Source organism: Geotrypetes seraphini, chromosome 6, assembly GCF_902459505.1.
Source record: "Geotrypetes seraphini chromosome 6, aGeoSer1.1, whole genome shotgun sequence".
NCBI classification, from domain to species: Eukaryota; Metazoa; Chordata; class Amphibia; order Gymnophiona; family Dermophiidae; genus Geotrypetes; species Geotrypetes seraphini.
Genome location: NC_047089.1, coordinates 51,677,600 through 51,698,282, shown reverse-complemented (window position 1 = coordinate 51,698,282; position 20,683 = coordinate 51,677,600). Strand labels below are relative to the sequence as shown.

Genomic DNA, 20,683 nt, shown 5'->3' with positions numbered 1-20,683 from the left:
ACTACTTCGTCTTGTTGTGTGGCAGGTCCTATCTGTGAAGACGCTTCAGCAAAGGACGCTTCACAAAGACGCGTACTAAGGCGCATGCACCTTTGCCGTGCGCCTTAGCCGCGCACCGAATGGTTGCGCGCTGGTGCAAAATCAATCTTTCTCCCCGCTGGCTCAGGGGAAGGGAGGAGCGGTGCTCGCACGCCTCTCCTTGAGCGGGCTCCCGAGGAAATGGTCGGCACGCTGGTGCAAAATCAATCTTTCTCCCCGCTGGCTCGGGGGAGGGGCGGAGCAGTGCTCGCACGCCTCTCCTTGAGCGGGCTCCCGAGGAAATGGTCGGCACGCTGGTGCAAAATCAATCTTTCTCCCCGCTGGCTCGGGGGAGGGGCCCATTCCTCGAGCCAGAACCCCAGCATGAACAGTCAAAAAGTATACTGTCACTTTAAAACTTTAAGATTGCCCATACCACGCACATGCTGGTGCCTTTCTGCCTGAAGTCAGCTCAAAGGGCTATCCATTTTCAGTTTTGACACGCAGTTCCTGATTGGTGAGGCCCGATTTTAGTACAGGAAGAGGCGGTCAGAGCATACCGCGAGCGATTTCCTTCACTCACCGGCACTCCAGCTGCCCTCTCCTACCCGGTCATTCGCAGTCGGAAAATACCGCGAATGACCGGGACCGCAAATTGCGTTTCTCGAATTCACAGGGGAGCACTGTAGTTTTGTGCCTTGATATTTATTTTTTCCTTCCGTGTAGACATTTTTCTATTTTATTCAGTTTAAAAACTTTGAATTTACCACCAAATTTCTCTTTCAGGTCTTTGGACTTTCAGGCCTTTGGCTGGGATCATTGAGCTTTTTCCAGTTTACCATCTACTTACCGCTCCTTTGCCCTCACATTGGCAGTTTTTCCTTTGATGTCCAAGGCTCCTAGCAGCTTCAAGCAGTGCATTCAGGGCTATAAAAAGAGATTATGGCCTAGATTCACTAAACTTATCGATCCTGTAACAACGATCGCAAAACCAGTTTTACTGGTTTTGCGATCGTTCCCTGACCCAATTCACTAAAAGGCTCACCGCCTAGCTTACGATCCTATCCGTTCCACTCATGTGAATTAGTAAAACCCCAAGCAAAATAGCCAAGTGATTGATTCACTAACAATTGCTTGGCTATTTTGAATCAGGTTTTACTGTCCTAAAACCTGACTGCTGCAGACTGGTCAGTAACTGTGTTACCGACAGGTCTGCCTGGGGTTTTTTTTTGTTTTAATACACTGATATTTTGCATACATTACACATGCAAAGCATCTTGCCAATAAAAAAAAAGAAAAGAAAAAAAAATAGCCTCCTGCCCCTCCCCTAGACAGCGCCCCCTCCCCAACCGCCACCACCAAACTAATCAAACTAATGCCCAACTCCCTCCTGCAGTCTGAACCCCCCTTCCCCGCGACATCAAACTAATATGGTAGGAGGAATGCCAACTCCCTCCTGCCGTCCAAACCCTCCCCCCACCCGAACTATGGTAGGAGGGATGTCAACTCCCTCCTGCCATAGGAACCCCCCCTCCGACACCTGTAAGTTGGGAGCAGGAGGGGTGCTCAGTCCATCATGCTCTTCTAGCGACACAATCAGGGCCTTAGGCCCCGGCCTAATGCAACATGTGATGCATGGGGAGGGGCCTAAGGCCCTGATTGCCTCAGGCACCTCCCAAGGGAAGAGCCTGAGGCGTCTGAGCCAATCAGAGACTTCCTTAGGGAGGAGCCTAAGGAAGTCCCTGACTGGCCATTATTTTGGCCAATTAGGGACTTCTAGGCTCCTCCCTAAGGAAGTCTCTGATTGGCTCAGGAGCCTCAGGCTCCTCCATTGGGAGCAGCCTGAGGCATCTGAGCCAACGAAGGAGCCTGAGCCTCCAGCGATGCAATCAAGGCTTTAGACCCCTCCCCATGCATCCTAAGGCCCTGATTGCATATCTGGAGGGTGGAGGAGCAGGAGGTGCTGGGGAGAATGAATCAATCATTGTTGGAAAATTGGCCAGAGAATCAGCCAACAGCGACTGAGTCGCTATTTTTGGTGAATCTAGCCCTATGTACTTACCCTAGTAAGCTCTTTTCCACTAGATAAGCGAGACATTCTAGACCACGGCTGCCCAAGTCCAGTCCTCGAGATCTACTGGCAGGCCAGGTTTTCAGGATATCCACAATGAATATGCATGAGAAAGATTTGCCTGCTCTGTCTTCTTGGTATGCAAATCTCTCTCATACATATTCATTGTGGATATCCTGAAAACCTGGCCTGCCAGTAGATCTCGAGGACCGGAATTGGGCAGCCCTACTCGCATGCACTGCAGAAAGGATCCACTCCAGATTTTCATTCTGCCTCTGTAATACTTCACTGATCGGTTTAGAGCCCTCTACAGTCAATACCCAAGCACCAAGAGGCACCTGTAATAACAGGCTAAATAACGTGTTCTGCTGAAAGGAATTAAACAGTACCATTAACTGCCAACACAGGCTCCAAAAGAGCGCAACACAACTCCCCAACAAAAGGAACATACTGTATATACAAATTATTTCCAGCCCTAAATAGCTGAAAGGCCTCCAAGAAGCAGCATGGAGAAACAAACAGAAGGACACTTTAAACAGGCGCAGAAAAGCCAGGGTGGGGAGTCTAGAATGTCTCACCTATCTACTGAAAAGAGCTTACTAGGGTAAGTACATAATCTCTTTCTCCATTGCAATCGGTGAAATTCTAGACCAGGGTTGCCCAACTCCGGTCCTTGAGATTGCTAACAAGTTCTTGTCTCTGGACCACCTATTGAAGAAACTGGGCGTAAGCAGAGTTCTTCTGCGTTACTTGGAGGTCACCTCTCTGATCCTTTGTTTGTGCTGACTCATTCGATTAAGTGGGGTGTTTCTGCTTCTGAGGCCATGATTTCCAGATGAACTGTAGGGCCATTTCATCAGACTACATTCTGTCTGGGGGAACTGCCCCTGTTTCCATCAAGGCGCTTTCTACCAGGAGAGTGGTTTCTTCATGGTCCAAAGCTAGATCTATCCCACTTGAGGAGATTTGTGGGGCGGCAACATGGTCTTCTCTTCCCACGTTGGTTATGGGTCATGTTTACAGAGTGGAGGTTGCTGAAAGGCAGGGCTCGGCCTTTGAGATCTGTCTTAAAGACCGGCGCAACAAGCCAACCCTAGCTATTTTGGGGGGGGGGACTGCTTTTGTAAGTCCCTATTGTCTAGAACAGGGCTGCCCAATTCTGGTCTTTGATATCTATTAGCAGACCAGGTTTTCAGGATATCTACAATGAATATGCATGAAAGAGATTTGCCTGAACTATCTTTTTGGTATGAAAATCTCTCTCATGCATATTCATTGTAGATATCCTGAAAACCTGGTCTGCTAATAGATATCAAAGACCAGAATTGGGCAGCCCTGTTCTAGACAATAGGGACTTACAAAAGCAGTCCCCCCCCCCCAAATAGCTAGGGTTGGCTTGTTGCGCCGGTCTTTAAGACAGATCTCAAAGGCCGAGCCCTGCCTTTCAGCAACCTCCACTCTGTAAACATGACCCATAACCAACGTGGGAAGAGAAGACCATGTTGCCGCCCCACAAATCTCCTCAAGAGGGATAGATCTAGCTTTGGACCATGAAGAAACCACTTTCCTGGTAGAAAGCGCCTTGATGGAAACAGGGGCAGTTCCCCCAGACAGAATGTAGTCTGATGAAATGGCCCTACAGTTCATCTGGAAATCATGGCCTCAGAAGCAGAAACACCCCACTTAATCGAATGAGTCAGCACAAACAAAGGATCAGAGAGGTGACCTCCAAGTAACGCAGAAGAACTCTGCTTACGCCCAGTTTCTTCAATAGGTGGTCCAGAGACAAGAACTTGTTAGCAAAAAAGGCAAGCAAACACGCTGCCCGATCAACATGAAAAACCGAAACAGTGGCCTAGAGTGTCAAAACCAACTGAAACACAGCAGATAGGTGGTCAAAGGGAGCCTAGATAAAGCTAGAGCGCTAAGGGCCAAGGCAGGGATAGGGTTGACAACCAGCTGTCTGATATGACGGATCCCCTGCAAGAACGAAGCGACATCAAGATGAGCCACCAAAAAAGGACTAACTGGCCCAGGATCTAAGAAAGAGAGCCCTGCTACCAGGACCTGCAGAGAAGCCACCATAAGACCAGTATCTTTCCAGTGGGAAGAAAGGCGAGAATCAGCAAGATTAGAGCTGAATATGGATCCACCTGGTCTTGGACGCACCAGTATTGGAAGGTCTCCCACACTGGGCAACTGCTGAAACTGCAGAAGAGCCTCAACAAGGGCAGAACATCACATGTGTCGTATGTTGCGTGCTCAAGAGGCATGCTATAATAGCTAAAGGCCCTGGAACTGGTATGTTAACTGGACCGTGTGGGAAAGGGTCACACAATCACATGAACAAGCTGAAACCATGAGCATAACGTATCCAGAAAGAACCAAAATTCTTTGAATGACACAGCTGACCAACGGCCCAAGAGTAAAAACAGACAGGTGAAAGCTCTTGCTGCCAGCACTGCACCAGTATGTCAAGCCCTCCGCTTCCAGGCTCGGATCTTCTACAGAAGAAGAGAAGAACCTTTTGGAATTATGCAGTGGCCATGATATCGACGCTGAGACACCCCCAGTGTTCCACAATCATCTGAAATGTCTGTGGGAACAGGATCCACTCGCCCAGATCCAGAGACCGTCTGCTGAGGAAGTCTGCTTGCCCGTTGTCCACTCACACCACATGCACTGTTGTCAGCGCCAGGAGATGACGTTCCACCCAAGACAGAGGAGAGCTCTTGGGCCCTCCCTGACGACTGACCTAGGCTACTGCCACCATATAGTTGGCTGCTCAGTCTGCTGGAGTCTCATCTTTTTCTTTTTCTTTTTTTAAACCTAATCTGAGCCAAACACATGGCCCTGAGCTCCACCAGGCAGAAGAGAGCATCCAACCTCTGAACAAGACGAATGCAATGAGCTCCCCAGCCTCGAAGGTTGGCTTCTGCCCTTACCACGAGACATAGAAACATAATGGCAGATAAAGGCCAAATGGCCCATCTAGTCTGCCCATCTCTTTCTCTCTCCGAGAGATCCCAAATGCCTATCCCAGGCCCTCTTAAATTCAGACAGTGTGTCTCCAACACCTCTTCCAGGAGACTATAGAACGCGCCTGTAGAGGGAATATGGGCAAATCACCAGTCCATGCTTGCTCGAGTCTGTAGAGGCCATGGCAGATAAATATGTAAGGCACCCAGCGAGAGAGCAAGGCAGGCTGAAAGGAACCCATGGGCACCCTTGCCCTAGAAACTACATCCAGTGTGGCAACCACGAAGCCTAGAACTTGAATATGATTCCACACCGAAGGATCTGGCTGCTCTAGAAGCACAGAAATATGTACACACATCTATTGTCTGCGAGACTTGGACAAGCAGACAGCCCGTAGCCATACCGAAGAGGATTTCCAAGCAGACCAAAGACTGCACGGACTGCAAACGACAATCCAGCCTAAGTCCTCCAGCACTGGAAGCACCTGCTCTCCTGTGCATTTCCCACAGCCAACGAGCAAGTTCTGATTAACTAGTCAGCTAGATAAAGGTGAACGCACAGCCCATCTTCCTCAGGTAAGTTGCAACCACCATCACCTTGGTGAAGGTCTGAGGTGCCTAGCCAGCACAAAGGGCAGAGACGAGAACTGATAAAGCTGCTCCAGAACAAAAAAACGCATAAACTTGTGATGGTCAGAAATATGGACATGTTTAAGCACGCCTCCGTAAAATCCAGAGAGGCCCAAAAGTCCCCTGGAGCCACTACTGCAATGACCGACCGCTTGTCTCCATTCGGAAGCAGGGAAGTTTTGAAAGCCACTTTCACGTGCTGCAGATCCAGAATAGGAGTCCAATCTTCTGAGCTGTTTTCTGGCATGCTAAAGTGTACAGAATATCTGCCAGAGACTGGAAGGCCACGTGACACCAGCTCTTTAACTTGAATATCCAGCAAACAGTGAACAGTAGCCTGGACTCTTGAGTGCCTTGTCCAGTCAGCCGGCCAGAAAATCCACAAACTAATCTGACAGAGGCTGAGCAAATTCCAGCTTGTATCCAGATTGAAGGACTAAGACCCACAGGTCTGCTGTAATGCGCATCCAGGCAGGCAAAAACTCCGGAAGCCAGCCCCTATCTACAGAGGAGTATTTAGCAACCTGGTGTCATTGTATATTTATGGTCGCTGTGTAGGAGGGACAGTGGAAGATTGTGAATGCCTGTAGCTTACCTACCGACCTCAGAAGCTCTGGGAAAATCTCTGCGACATGGAAAGGACAAACTGTCTGGAGCATCTGGACCCACGAAAATGCCCAGAACCCCAGGAGGGACTGGGTCCACTATCAGGCAGGGACTTTGGGCGACAGTCCAGTACCAAATCCATGAGGACCTCCATGCTCGTGCCAAGCAATAACTGTCTCTGAAAAGACAGCCTTGCTAAGGTTGCCTTGGAAGTGAAAATACCAGCCCACCCAGAGTAGTCGGAAAAGGGAGTAAGCCGACACCCTTACCAGCACTATCAAAAGATCAGATAAGGCATTCATCCGCAGTTGAGGAGGAGGCTCTAGCATCAGTCTCTAGCATAAGCAGCTGAGAGACAGGCATGTGAGACAAAAGACAATCGCCCCAGCAGCTCTGATGGCCAAATTGGCTATTTCAAAAATTTTCCTAAAGACCACAGCCACACAGCGGTCCAGCATAGCTGTTAACACAAAACCTCCTGCACTGGGATGAGAGGTACGCTTAGTCACTGGTATCACCAAGAAATCCACCTTGGCCTGCCCCAAAAGCTGCTGACACTCCTGCACCCAAGAATAGAAGTGGGACATAGCTCTAGCACTCTTCAAGTACCTTCCAGAGAGCCAAACAACTCAGAGCCCATAAAACTCATATCTGGAGGCCAGGTCGCAGATTGCAAGCAGCCCCTACAAAGCCAGGACAGAGCCGGCTGAATGGCGATGCTCAATTGCTGCAAGATGCAGAGCTGCAAACTGGATTAATCGCAGGACAGCAGGACCACCACCAGGATCCAGAGCCCCTAAAGGATCTGCAGATCCAGCACATAAGCCTGGATCCCCCGATCTGGGAAGGGCTGCTTTGTCAAACCAGTAATCAGAGAAAACCCCTAGAAAGGAATAACATGCTCAGAATAACATGCTGTTCTGTCCTCATTTTTTTCCCCAAAAACCTCCTGTTTTTAAAGAAGGTATCCAGCTCCTGAGTACAAAGTCACCCTTAGATGACCTAAAGTTGCGTGACTTAGGCAACGCAGCCAGGCAGACCGAAAACCTAGTTGTGCCAAGCCCTGAAAGTAATGTAGGCTGCCCCACCAGCATGGCTGAGCATCTGATTACCTACTTCTGTGTGGGGAAAGCTAAATCAGTCGCTACAGTCCCACCCCCAGCTGCGCCTTGCAGCACGTGGTGCAATGATGCTCTAAAAGTGCTAAATTTGCACAATCCTGGCATGAATTCACATGAGGAGATCCTAAGGACTCCATCCCAACAGTTTTCCAGGCAAAACACAAAGTTTTGAAGAAGCAGGATGAAGAAGAAAAAATGATCGCTAAAAATCCAAGATGGCCACCGGCACCAAATTCGCAACAAAAACATGCTATTTTAAACACTTCCTGAAAATAAAAAAATGGCGATTTTAGGATTTTTCAGGTGGGAGACCACAGAGGAACACCTTGAAACAAAGAAAATCCCTCGATTTTAACTTTTCTTGATCCCTCTGAGAGCTGTGACCAGAGACATTTGTGCAGTTCCTGCTTCCAGCCCTTTTCAGTAGCCGGTTCAGAATTCACTGCCACAATGCTGGAAATGCTTTTATCCAGACTAATCTTCGGGCTGTCAGTCAGACTCCACTGTCTAACTATGTCTCCACCCCTGCGGACCACCGGATGCACATCAGGACAGGCAGAGGCAAAAAACGAAGCCTGCAAGCTGCGGGACACCACTGAGCCCCCTAAGCGTGCCCAACAGTCTGCCCTCAACCCCCGATTAACAGAAGGTGAGACTGGGGCAGGGACGGCCCTGAGCTACAAGGAACACTATGCAGACTGGCTAACAGGTATCCTGAAGAGATCATCCTGTCAGCTACAGACCAAAGTCTGTGAATTCTCAAGCAGGCAGAGCTTCAAATCCACTTTAAATGCGAAAATACCGGAACTACGTTGAATTAAAAACAATAAAATGAGGAGAGCAGAACACACGCAGCACACACGCAGCCGAAGTCATGCGTGCAAAACAAATATCCTCCACCAAGTATGCTTCAGCATTGTCTCAGGCATCTTCACCATCGATGCACTCCAAGCATCAATGCACCAAGACCAGATCACTATTGCTGCAACTGGTGTCTTTTCTTTAGGCATGTCTCGATAGCGAAGTCACCAAAGCCTTGACACCTGATACAGCTTGTGTCCACTGTACCCTCATCAACATTGGTACCAGCGCCATCTCTGCAGGATCAACTCAGAGAGCTGTTGCAGAAAGAGCTAGCTGAGATGCAGTTGTACTCAGTGCATATGCCTGCTTCGACACATCCAGTCTCAGCCCAGCCCAAGCAACGCCCAAAACCTACATCAAGGGACCATTCTCGGATACCAAAATGTCAATAATCTCAAATGAGTAGATATGCTTCATCTCCCAGAGATCGCACCTCTTCATCACATTCTGAATACTCATCTTGTTGCTCGTCAAGGTATTCACAGTGATGTTTTCATTGTCGCTTGCCTCGATGCTCAGCTAAGCGTCCACTCAACGTTCTCCATCCACAAGACCTGTCCATGCCTGGGTTCCGTGGATGATGTCACCCATATGTGAGAATATGCTGCCTGCTTGCCCTCAGATAACAGTTGTTCAAGAAAATCTCATCAGCTACTAAGGGAAATTATCAGAGCAGATGGTGGTCTAAAGGCCAAGGATAAATCACTGCATTGGGGAAAAAACCCTGATCAAAATAACTAAACATATTTTTCCTAAATCTTGCTCATTGTGTTGCACATTTAAAATTAAAAGTTACACTTGCAATGCAATTATATATGAATAAAGCTTTAAAATAAAAAATCTTGACTCACATTGGTAATGTATGGTTCAATAGCTTGGGCTGTTCTCTTCAGCAAAGCCTTTGCCAGATCATAAGCTTGCTTGTTTAAATTCTGAAAAATGCATAATAGAATAGAAATAACCATTGTATTTAACGCATTTCTACAAGAAAATTAATCAGTAAGCAAGATATTAGCACCTTCTTATGTTTATAAATCTGTAGTAGAAAGCTACAATTTAATCAAGGGTAGTCAAGCAAGAATCTTTGGTATTTTAGTCATTTGTTAAACTTTTCTCCCACAGATATAGAATGGGATAAAAGTCTTACCAAATAAAGTCCTGTCTTAACATACAGCAACAATTCCCAAACCTGTCCTGGGAAACCCCAGCCAATTGGATTTTCAGTATATACACAATGGAAATGCATGAAATAGATACACATACCAAGTTGATATAGCACAGTTACTTACCATAACGGGTGTTATCCAGGGACAGCAGGCAGATATTCTCACATGTGGGTGACAACATCCACAGAGCCCCAGCACGGACAGTGTATCGCCACTAAGTTTACAGATTTAGCACAGCCCATACCATGCATGTACTGGTGTCTTCCTGCCCAACATCACTTTAGGTGACCTTCAATTCAGTAAGAAAGCTAAGAAGCCAAACAGGGCTTTGTACAGATGAGGACAGAGCTTGCAGGTATGAGACAGAGAGACAGGAACAAAACTCGTGGAAACCGGATGGGGATGGAGACAGAACCCACAGGGACAGGGACAAATTTATCCCCGTGTTGTTCTCTAGTGTCCTCTGCTAGGGCGCGTCCACCCATCTTGGTATGACAGATTCATGCCACAAAGAGGCTGCTGCAGCTGCTTTGATCCCTAAGGCCAAAGATTTGAACTGCCTTTTTAGAACCACATCTACTCTGTGATGCTGTGTATCCTTTAATACTACACCTCCTGAGCAACCAAGGAATCCACCTTAGGTTGAGCGACCATCTATTGACACTCCTGCATCAAAGGATACAGCCTAGACATTGTTTTGGCTACCTTTAAAAGAGTCCTCAAGAGCATCCAAGTGCTCAGTGACTAAAAACACTCATATCAGGATGCCAGGGTAAAGACGTGGGCTGAGTTGCACTCTCATGCCATTCAGCGAAGTAGAAGAGCCTGCTGGGAGTCTAACTATAACTTCTGAAGGACTTGAACAGCTGGCATACAATCGAATCCTCCCCTTGGTACTTGCGTACTTACTCCTGTTTGTAACCCTTTATCTCACGGCAGGGAAGACTCATTCTAATAACAAAGGCATACAGACTGATCCCTCACCCTCAGAAAGGTCCACAGGATCCTAGTCAACTGCTGCCAATGACCCTGATGCGTCCTGGGAGCCCAAGCCCCTTTGCACGACCCCTGGCTCGCTGCCAGACCTCAGACAAGCATCCCAACTATTCAAATAAGCTCTCCACATCAAATTAACAAATTCAGGAGAAAAGACTTTATAGGCATCACTGAGTCCCCCTTTAGGTAACTGTACCTTACGTCTTGAGCTCCGTGGCTTCGACGCTCTCACACTTGGGTATGCCACTATTTCTGGACTCTGGGAGCAATTTTCTCTTGGTAGAAAGGCCCCCCCCCAGCCCCCACCGAGGTTCCTTAGACCTAGAGAACAAGAGGGTAGACTAGGCCCAACACTCCCACCACCCCTTCATAAGCTGCACAGCACATGTGCAAGGGCACTCTTCCAGTTTCTATCCAGTGCAAAACTGGCATGAATTAGAGGTTAAAGATCCAGAGCTGCTCTGGTGCACCAAAAGCCACAAAAACAGCGAAAAATACCAAAAATAAAGAAATTCCAGTTGAATACCTGAAATGGGCTCCTGTATGGCTTGCTAGCATGGAGAAAATACCCTACTGCCCAGAATGACATACCTATTACATAAGGTATTCTTACTAATCCAGTTAAAATAGGTTTAGCATCGATCATTAAAGGCATGGTAAGTTTAGAAAAATCGGGGCTAGGGTGGGAGTTAGGCGTGAAAAGCAGCCACAAAAAAGTAGGTTCTTAAGACTAGATTTGAATACTGCCAGAGACGGAGCTTGATGCACAGACTTAGGCAGTCTATTCCAGGTGCAGCCAGATAGAAGGGACAGAGTCTGGAGATGGCAATAGACAAGAACAATACAAATAAGACACACATAACCAATGAACGCAGTTCTTGGGAGAGGAATATAAGGAGAGATACTGAAGAGCGAGAGAGAGAGAGAGAGAGCGAGCGAGCGAGCGAGCGAGCGAGCGAGCGAGAGAGAGAGAGAGAGAGAGAGATTAGTGGAAGACCTGCGAGAAGCTAGTTATAGTACTCTAGACCAGTGATTCCCAACCCTGTCCTGGAGGACCACTAGGCCAATCGGGTTTTCAGGCTAGCCCTAATGAATATGCATGAAGCAGATTTGCATGCCTGTCACTTCCATTATATGCAAATCTCTCTCATGCATATTCATTAGGGCTAGCCTGAAAACCCGATTGGCCTGGTGGTACTCCAGGACAGGGTTGGGAACTACTGCTCTAGACTAAGGGTTTTGGTAGTGTGCGCAGAAAGGAAAGGTCTTATTTTGGTGATTTTTATACAGAAAGAAACAGGCTTTAACAGTCGAGAAATAAATCGAGAGAACTCCCAAGGTTATGAGATGAGACAGAGGATGAGACCACAGAAATATAGTGGGGGATAGAGAGGTGGGTTTAGGTAGAAAGATAAGCAGCTCAGCCTTGGCCATGTTCAGTTTTAAATGGCAACAAGACATTCAGACAGCAATGTTGAACAGGCAGGATGAGACTTGAGCCTGAATTCCTATACAAATTTCTAGAAAAGAGATATAGGTCTGGGGGGGGGGGGGGGGGGGAGTCAGCATAAAAGTGATACTGAAAACCATGGGAGAAGATCAGAGCACCAAGAGAATGAGTATAGATGGAAAAAAGAAGAGGTCCCAAGTCAGGGAAAGGGATCAGGACTTAAAATACTGCCATTTTGTAGTTTTACAACTACACAAAGTGGTTTACATAGAGGTACTTCAAGCATTTTCCATATCTGACCCCTTGGGCTCACAATCTATCTAATGTAGATAGCATAGAAACACGACAGCAGATAAAAGCCAAATGGCCCATCTTGTCTGCCCATCCATAGTAACCATTATCTCTTTCTCTCTCTGGGAGATCCCAAGTGCCTATCCCAGGCCCTCTTGAATTCAGACACAATCTCTGTTTCCACCACCTCTTCCAGGAGACTGTTCCACACATCTACCACCCTTTCTGTAAAAAAGTATTTCCTCAGATTACTCTGGAGCCTATCACCTCTTAACTTCATCTTATGCCCTCTCATTCCAGAGTTACCTTTCAAATGAAAGAGACTCGACTTATGCACATTTATATTACGTTGGTATTTCCCCTCTCCCGCCTTTCCTCCAAAGTATACAAATTGAGATCTTTAAGTCTGTCCCCATATGCCTTATCACGAAGACCACACACCATTTTAGTAGCCTTCTTCTGGACAGACTCCATTCTTTTTATATCTTTTTGCAAGTGCAACTTCCATAATTGTACTTTTCGAGAATGGACATTTTGCTGCTGCCAACTTTGGACGAATAGCTCCCTGCATCCAAATCGAACTTAGATGTTTCTTTTTATTATGTCCCTCAGAGTCTTCTCTGCTCTAAAGAAAAACAAAGACAGAGGGACCTGTGTCCAAGCGTCTGGCAAGAAGGCACCCTCACAGTATGGCATGCTAGAAGCTTCTGCATAATTATCGCTAGCTAGATCCATGCCAGGCTCCATCAGATGACATCACTCAACTGTGAAAATATGAGGCCTGCTTGTCCTTGGAGAAAAGCTGCTACATGAGCTGATTTATATAAAATGCCTAATTTTCAAATGTATTCCATGTCACATTAAAGCCGTATTCTCTCTATTGTTATTTTCTCATATTGATTACAAAATAAAAGTAGCCGATTAATGAAATTTTTCATCACAAATCAAAATGCTTAAACACATCTAATACCTTTTTAAGAATAACTATGTAATACTTCCTCCAATATAGCAGAGAGATATCTTAATAAGTGCGATGTTCTACTAATTTTGTAATCAAAAGATACTTACCAGCTCTAGAGATTGACAGAATTTCAATTTTGGGATATGGCACCGAACCCGACCCAAAATCCGTTTCAACAAAAAGCAAAATTCTGCACACACACGCACACACACACACCCCTCACCACCACCACAAATCAGTAGGTCCCCTCCAGGCCAACCCTAACAAGCCCTGGCAATCTAGTTGCCTCATTGGGAACAGGAAAGAACCCGACTCTTCAGTTTCTGTTTCATTCCAGTCAAAACCATGCCACAGATTATGGCTAGATTCAGCTTTGGCTGGAATGAAAATGAACAGCTTCAGTTAGCCTCTACTCCACTTAGTTGCGACCCTATCTGTTGCCATGAAATCAGTTAGCCTGGTCAGAAAACCCTTATCATTTGTATTCATGAGTCCTTATAACCTACCTTATGTGCAGGAACAAGGTTAGTCAATACTGTATCCAAAAGCTCCTGAGACACTGTATCTCCTTCACAAACAATAGAACTCATCAGATCCACCATGTGCATGTGAACTTTCTGATTATGCCCATTGCTGAAAGTCAACATAAAACTATTAGTGTATTCAAACTAACGTAGCAACACTTGAATTTATTTAAATATTTAGCTACTCATTTCTTAGCTCTACTGTGCTGGCATTCTAGTCTAAGAGCTTCCATTTCTGCCTTAATAAATTTTTACATCTTTGATCTGCAGAGAACATCTGTAATTGGGGGTGGGGGAGCGGGGAAAATCTTCCTTTTTCTTTCGCCTTTACTCAGTCCTTGCTACATTCATATTACATGTATAAGTCTGAATCTTGCATGAGGTTCTATTGTACACTACATCAAATATGGCTTGCAGTCCAACCACAACTTTCAACTAATGTGAAAGTCAAGTAAAAATAAATAAGTACAAAAAATCCTTAGATTGTGAGCCCACTATGTACAAAGTATCTGCACATAATGCATGTAAACCACTTTTGGTTGTACCGAAAAAAAGAAAATATATTAAATGCATAACCCTTTACACTCTAAAATAGGAAGATCTTCAAAGAAGTTCATTTCTTTAATAGGCAATAGTTACTGCAGTTAACTACCATTACGTTGTTTTTTATATCTCACAAACTTCCCAATTAGAGATTCAATGCAAGTCATAAGATATACTATTCTAAATAAAGATCAACTGTGCCCCATCTAGATGGATTAGAAATCACCATGAATAATAGAAACACACTGAGCTTCCTAACAGCCTCTGAATGGGAGAAAATTTGTGTGATGCAGACAGTTCTTGTACCCTGAAAACTTGCAACGTATTTGTTGGGTGGAGATCGATATCTCTCTTGCTCAGTGATACTGCCAACCATATGCCATCTTCATCATCCTGTGATGGTGTCTGATAAATCAGCATGTTTCACTTCAAAAAAGCATTTAAGACCAATCACCGTGAATAATAGGAAAAAAAAATCAATTAAGAGTGTGGTGCAGTGGTTAAAGCTGCAACCTCAGCATCCTGAGGTTGTGCGTTCAAACCGAAGCTTCTCCTTGTGACCCTGGGCAAGTCGCTTAATCCCCCATTGCCCCAGGTACATTAGATGTGAGCCTTCCAGGACAGACTTGGAAAATAGAGTACCTGAATGTAAACCATTTTGAATGAAACCACACAGAAAAGCATTATATCAAGTCCCATTCCATTTCTTGTTCTAGCCTTAATTGACAACCAATGTACTCATAACCTTATATTTTCAGTGTCCAGATTTGAAAGTATTATTCAGTTTAAGCGCTTTGCTGCTGCATTTTGTAATGTCTATAATTTCTTTTGCATAGGACACTACTTCCCACCTACAGTATTTTACAGTAAGTCTATGATAAAAACTATTATTAATCTAAAATTATCCTGTTGAAAACGATGTGATGCATCTTCAATTTTTTTCAATTCTATTCAATCCTAAAGCCCTTCAAGGTAACTGTTTATATTTAACAGAAATACCATCAACTACTATCCCCAATATTTTTTTTAAACTGGAGCCTTAATTTATTTTCAACTATTTGCAAATTTGGATTGTGATTAAGGGGTGAAACTACTAATGAAAATTTAGTTTTTTCTTTAACTTTAGCCAGTATCCATTTTTGCAGTAATTGAATACTTACTCAAACAAATTCCCCAATAACAGAAGTATTTTCATTGAAGGAAGATATATTAGATAGAATGTCATCTGCACAGCTAAGAGAACAGATACCTTTTGTTGATAAAATAAATACCAGAGAAGACATCACGACATTAAATAGTATAAGAAACAAAGAAGAATCCTGAGACCCCCACAGCCCAATGACTCAGTAGAGCAGTGTCTCTCAAACTGTGTGCCAAGGAACAGTGGTGTGCCCTGAAGAGATTCTTGGTGTGTCACAAGAGATTCCAGAATTTTACTTTATTTTTTAAAATTCCCTTCATAAGTATACACTAGAATACAAAGCATAGAAACAGGACGGCAGATAATGGCCAAATGGCCCATCTTGTCTGCCCATCCACAGTAACCATTATCTCTCTCTCTCTCTGAGAGATCCCACGTGCCTATCCCAGGCCCTCTTGAATTCAAACACAATCTCTGTTTCCACCACCTCTTCCAGGAGACTGTTCCATGCATCTACAACGCTTTCCATAAAAAAGTATTTCCTCAGATTACTCTGGAGCCTATCACCTCTTAACTTCATCCTATGCCCTCTCATTCCAGAGGTTCCTTTCAAATGAAAGACTCGACTCATCCACATTTATATTACATAGGTATTTAAATGACTATCATATCTCCCCTCTCCCGCCTTTCCTCCAAAGTATACAGATTGAGATCTTTAAGTCTGTCCCCATACGCCTTATCACGAAGACCACACACCATTTTAGTAGCCTTCTTCTGGACAGACTCCATCCTTTTTATATCTTTTTGCAAGTGCAACCTCCATAATTGTACACAATATTCTAAATGAGGTCTCACCAGAGTCTTATACAGATGTCTCCTTTTTTCCTACTAGCCATACCTCTCCCTATGCAACCTAGTCTGTCAATGTTATGAGCATCTGTGTGCGTATGGACACAACCACCCAGACAAGCATCATTCTTTGACGCGATTAGTACTTGAAAACTAACGGCAAGTAATTTTCGTTTTAATCAATCATTTTTTTATGCATTAGTCATTCAACTTGAGCAATAAAGCAATCAAGACTTTATTACCGTTTTGATCTTCTTATCTTTGTGAACTTGGATTTTCAGCTGACAAATTAAATTGAAAAAAAAAAAGAGATAACAATTGCAGATGCTGGATGATGACATGCTTGTCGATTGAGCTGTGCGTTTGCTTGTCGACTATCGAGCTGTATTTTGCACTCAAAAACAAGCACATCCATCACATTGATTAGCAATTCTATTCTATCTACTTTAGTTTCATCGTTGTTACAATTACTCATTCATAGCTTAAAGACTTTTAAATAAATAACTCAAATTTAATATTTTGTTGGTTTTGCAATTTTATAATTTCAGTTATAATGTGCCGCAAAAAACATTTGCTCCATTTAGTGTGCCGGAGCTAAAAAAAAAAAGTTATCTAGACACTGCAGTAGAGAATGACAGTGTGACAATTTGACACCATCTCCGTCCCCGCGGATAACTGCGGGAAACTATCCTCATGTTAATCTTTAAAGAGAGAGGGAAGAATCAGTATGAATGGGCACAGCTGCTAACCCTGAAGCCTTACACTGAAGAATACTGGTGTAGAACGACTGGAGGTTGAAATTAAGAATGACATGGGATGGTTTTCCATGGTTATAGAGACGGTAACAAATACTAGTTTTCTCTATATAGTGTTAAAATGAGTAATGGTTTTGCAAGGAAACCCTCAAACCAACTGCTTTATTTTATCCCTTATTCAAATACTATTTAGGATCTCCATGAGAATTCCATGATCAACTACATCAAAAGCGCTAGAGAGATCAAACTGTAGTAACACTAACTGTTGCACTTTAATAGGTCTCGATCACTCAGTTTTATGCTGGTTTTCTAACTTTTTACGATTACGTTTGTACACTTAACATGGATGGTATAATCTCATCCCTTTGGAAGCCGTTGTGTGGGGTACCACAGGGTTTGCCTCTATCTCCCATCCTTTTCAATATTTATACGACTACTTTGAAATACTTTGATACATCAATTTTTGAATCCCTTTACATTTATGCAGATGATATTTTCATCCTCCTCCTCAAGGTAGATTAGAACCTTTCAAATCTGTCTTCAGACAAAATTCAGTGTATAACAAAACTACAAGCTCGAGCATTCTCTGTTCAAATGAAATTAAATGAAGCCAAAACTAAAAACTCTTATGGCTCGACCCAAAACTGGATCATCTCCCTTCTTGTTTCCTTGCCGTCAGGTATTTCTCTGCAAATTGACTTTTCCTCCAAAATTTTGGTTGTCATTGAAGACTCCTTCCTCTCATTCAATGAACAAATTAACTTTAGCAAAAAAAGCTTTTTTAGCCTTCACATGTTGAGGAGAGTCAGGTCCTGTTTTCATCAGCAGCATTTCTGTGTTCTAGTTCAATCCATCATCCTTTCTCAGTTAGATTATTGTAATTCAATCTGTTTAAGTCTAATCAAAACCAGCTTACAGAGGCTACAGCTGATTAAGAATACCGCAGCTAGGTTGATTTTCAGCAAGGATAAATTTGAACATGTATCTTCACTACTGTCCAAACTTCATTGGCTTCCGATATTCTCCAGGATACTCTTCAAATGTTCCTGTTTAACTTTCAAGATTCTATTTGGCATATGTTCCTCACTTGTACCCATTTCCTGGAATTTTCAAAGATTGGGCCTTGTTTAGGACCACGCAAAAACTAAAACTGTCTTTTCCTTCTCTTAAAGGAATTGTTTTTACTGGTAAATTAGGGAAATCCTATCCTTTCAAACTTAACAGAAATATGGAATGATATTCCTCTAAGGTTAAGAGAATTAGGTTCACATCAAGTTTTTCATAAAAATTTTAAAACATGGTTATTCTCTAAATTGTAAACTCATGTTCTTTTCTGTTTGTTTTTTTAAATTGATGCAAACCGAGTCGAGCTTTATTATAAGAAGATGACCCAGACTATAAATCTAAGTTTTAGTTTAGTTTAGTTTAGTTTGTAGCAGTTCTCATTTCTGATACAAGCATTCCAAGTACTGTTTTAGCATAATATTTACTATGAAATCCAAGTTCCAATCTTATCCAGGCCTGGTCACATCTGCAAATTTTGTTTAAACATGTTAATGTTTCCCAACTTTTGTCCAGGGTCATAAATTTCATATACTGCCATTATATGGTACAAGCAAAACACTTATCTGTCCCTAGTGGGCTCACAATTCTACATTTTGTAACTCAGGCAATGGGGGCTTCAGTGACTTACATGGAATTGCAGTGGGAATCAAAACTAACTAGCGATATGTAAAAAAAAGGTGCAAAAAAAAAATATATATATATATATCCCTATTTTGGGGCAAAGATGGTGGTGCCTAAAATCAGAGCATCCATAAACATCCTTATAGATGGCAACAATAGCCAAAACCTCTGGTTAATAGTGCAAGCAGGAAAAGTCTGTAGCAGTTATATACACCTGTACCTTGGTTAAAGCATCTACTTTTAGGTGCTAATCACTAGCACCTAACCTTTTCTTGAATTATGTTATCAAAATGATCTCTTGCTACTCCCAAAGTGAGCAAAATATAAAAACAAAGGTGACCGGGTCATCCAAAATTGTCAATATAATTATTTTCAGTATTGCTACTTTAACACAGCACACTTACCTACCTGTAATAGATGATATCCAGGGACAGCAGGCAGATATTCTCACAAAAAGCCCATGAAGTACGGACAGTTCAAAAGTGTAATGTGACTTTAAATCTTTCCAAGTCTCAAGACTGCCTATACCACACATGTGCCAGTGCCTTCCCACCCGATGTTGGCTTATTAGTTCAGTATAAGAGTTAAGAAGCCAACTAGGGGAGGTAGGAGGGTTGTGAGAATATCTGCCTGTAGTTCCTGGAGAAAGCACAGTTACTTACCGTAACAGATGTTATCCAGGGACAGCAGGCAGCTATTCTCACATATGGGTGATGTCATCGACGGAGCCCGGATGCAGACGCCTCACAAGCAGACTTGCTTAAAGAAACTCAAAGTTTCAACTCGTCCGCACTCGCGCATTCACGAGTGCCTTCCTGCCCAGCACAGGGTGCGACTCCTCAGTTCAGATAGCTAGCAGAGAAGCCAACCAGGGGAGGTGGGTGGGTTGTGAGAATAGCTGCCTGCTGTCCCTGGATAACTCCTGTTACGGTAAGTAACTGTGCTTTATCCCAGGAAAAGCAGGCAGATATTCTCACAAATGGGTGACCTCCAAGCTAACCAGAATGGGATGGTGGGAGTGTTGGCAATTTAGGAGAATAAATTTTGTAATACTGTTTGGCCAAACTGTCCATCCCGTCTGGAGAAAGTATCCAGACAATAGTGAGAAGTGAAGGTATGAACCAAGGACCAAGTAGCAGCTCTACAAATTTCCTCAATAGGTATAGATCTGAGGAAATCTACTGAAGCTGCCATTGCTCTGACTTTATTGGCTGTGACTTTACTGTGAAGGGGTAATCCAGCCTGGACATAGCAGAAAGAGATACGCTTAGAAATAGGATGGCCCAACTTATTTGGATCGAAGGAAACAAAAAGTTGAGGAGCAGTTCTGTGTGGTTTGGTGCGTTCCAAGTAGAAGGCCAAAGCACGTTTACAGTCCAAGAGCTGATTCTCCAGGGTGAGAATGAGGCTTTGGAAAAAACACTGGAAGTACGATGGATTGGTTGAGATGAAATTCTGAGACCACTTTAGGTAGGAATTTCAGATGAGTACGAAGAACAACTTTGTCATGATGGAACACCGTGAATGGTGGGTCAGTAACTAAAGCTTGCAGCTCACTGACTTGTCGAGCAGAAGTGAGGACAATGAGAAACACCACTTTCTAAGTGAGATGAGCCTTATTAATTGGTTCAAATGGAGGCTTCATGAGATAAGTAAGGACAACATTGAGGTCCCAAACCACAGGAGGAGGTTTAGAAACATAGAAACATAGAAAAAAGCGGCAGAAAAGGGCTATAGCCCACCAAGTCTGCCCATTCCATGTATCCCCCCCCTGAGTTTACTCACTTAAAGATCCCACGTGAGTATCCCATTTTCTCTTAAAATCCGTCACGCTGCTGGCCTTTATCACCTGGAGTGGGAGTCTGTTCCAATGATCCACAACTCTCTCGGTGAAGAAATACTTCCTGAAGTCGCCACGAAACTTCCCTCCCCTGATTTTCAGCGGATGCCCTCTGGTGGTCGAGGGTCCCATGAGCCGGAAGATATCATCTTCTGACTCGATGCGTCCCGTGATATGCGTCCCGTGATAGGTT

General features: G+C 44.0%; 1 protein-coding gene across 6 annotated transcripts in view; it reads right to left on the bottom strand.

Annotated features, from left to right (window-relative positions):
- Positions 1–20,683, bottom strand: part of PDS5B (PDS5 cohesin associated factor B) — a 376,109-nt gene that overhangs the window by 310,639 nt on the left and 44,787 nt on the right. For all 6 annotated transcript variants that reach the window (XR_004539863.1, XM_033948532.1, XM_033948533.1 and 3 more), the window contains exons 6-7: positions 13,659–13,785; positions 9,140–9,220 (exon numbers count right to left, since the gene is read on the bottom strand). Coding sequence is in view for 5 of the 6 variants with exons in the window: in XM_033948532.1 (XP_033804423.1) it covers positions 9,140–9,220; positions 13,659–13,785 (208 nt within the window). In the remaining variant the exon portion in view is untranslated. The remainder of the gene's footprint in view (positions 1–9,139; positions 9,221–13,658; positions 13,786–20,683) is intronic.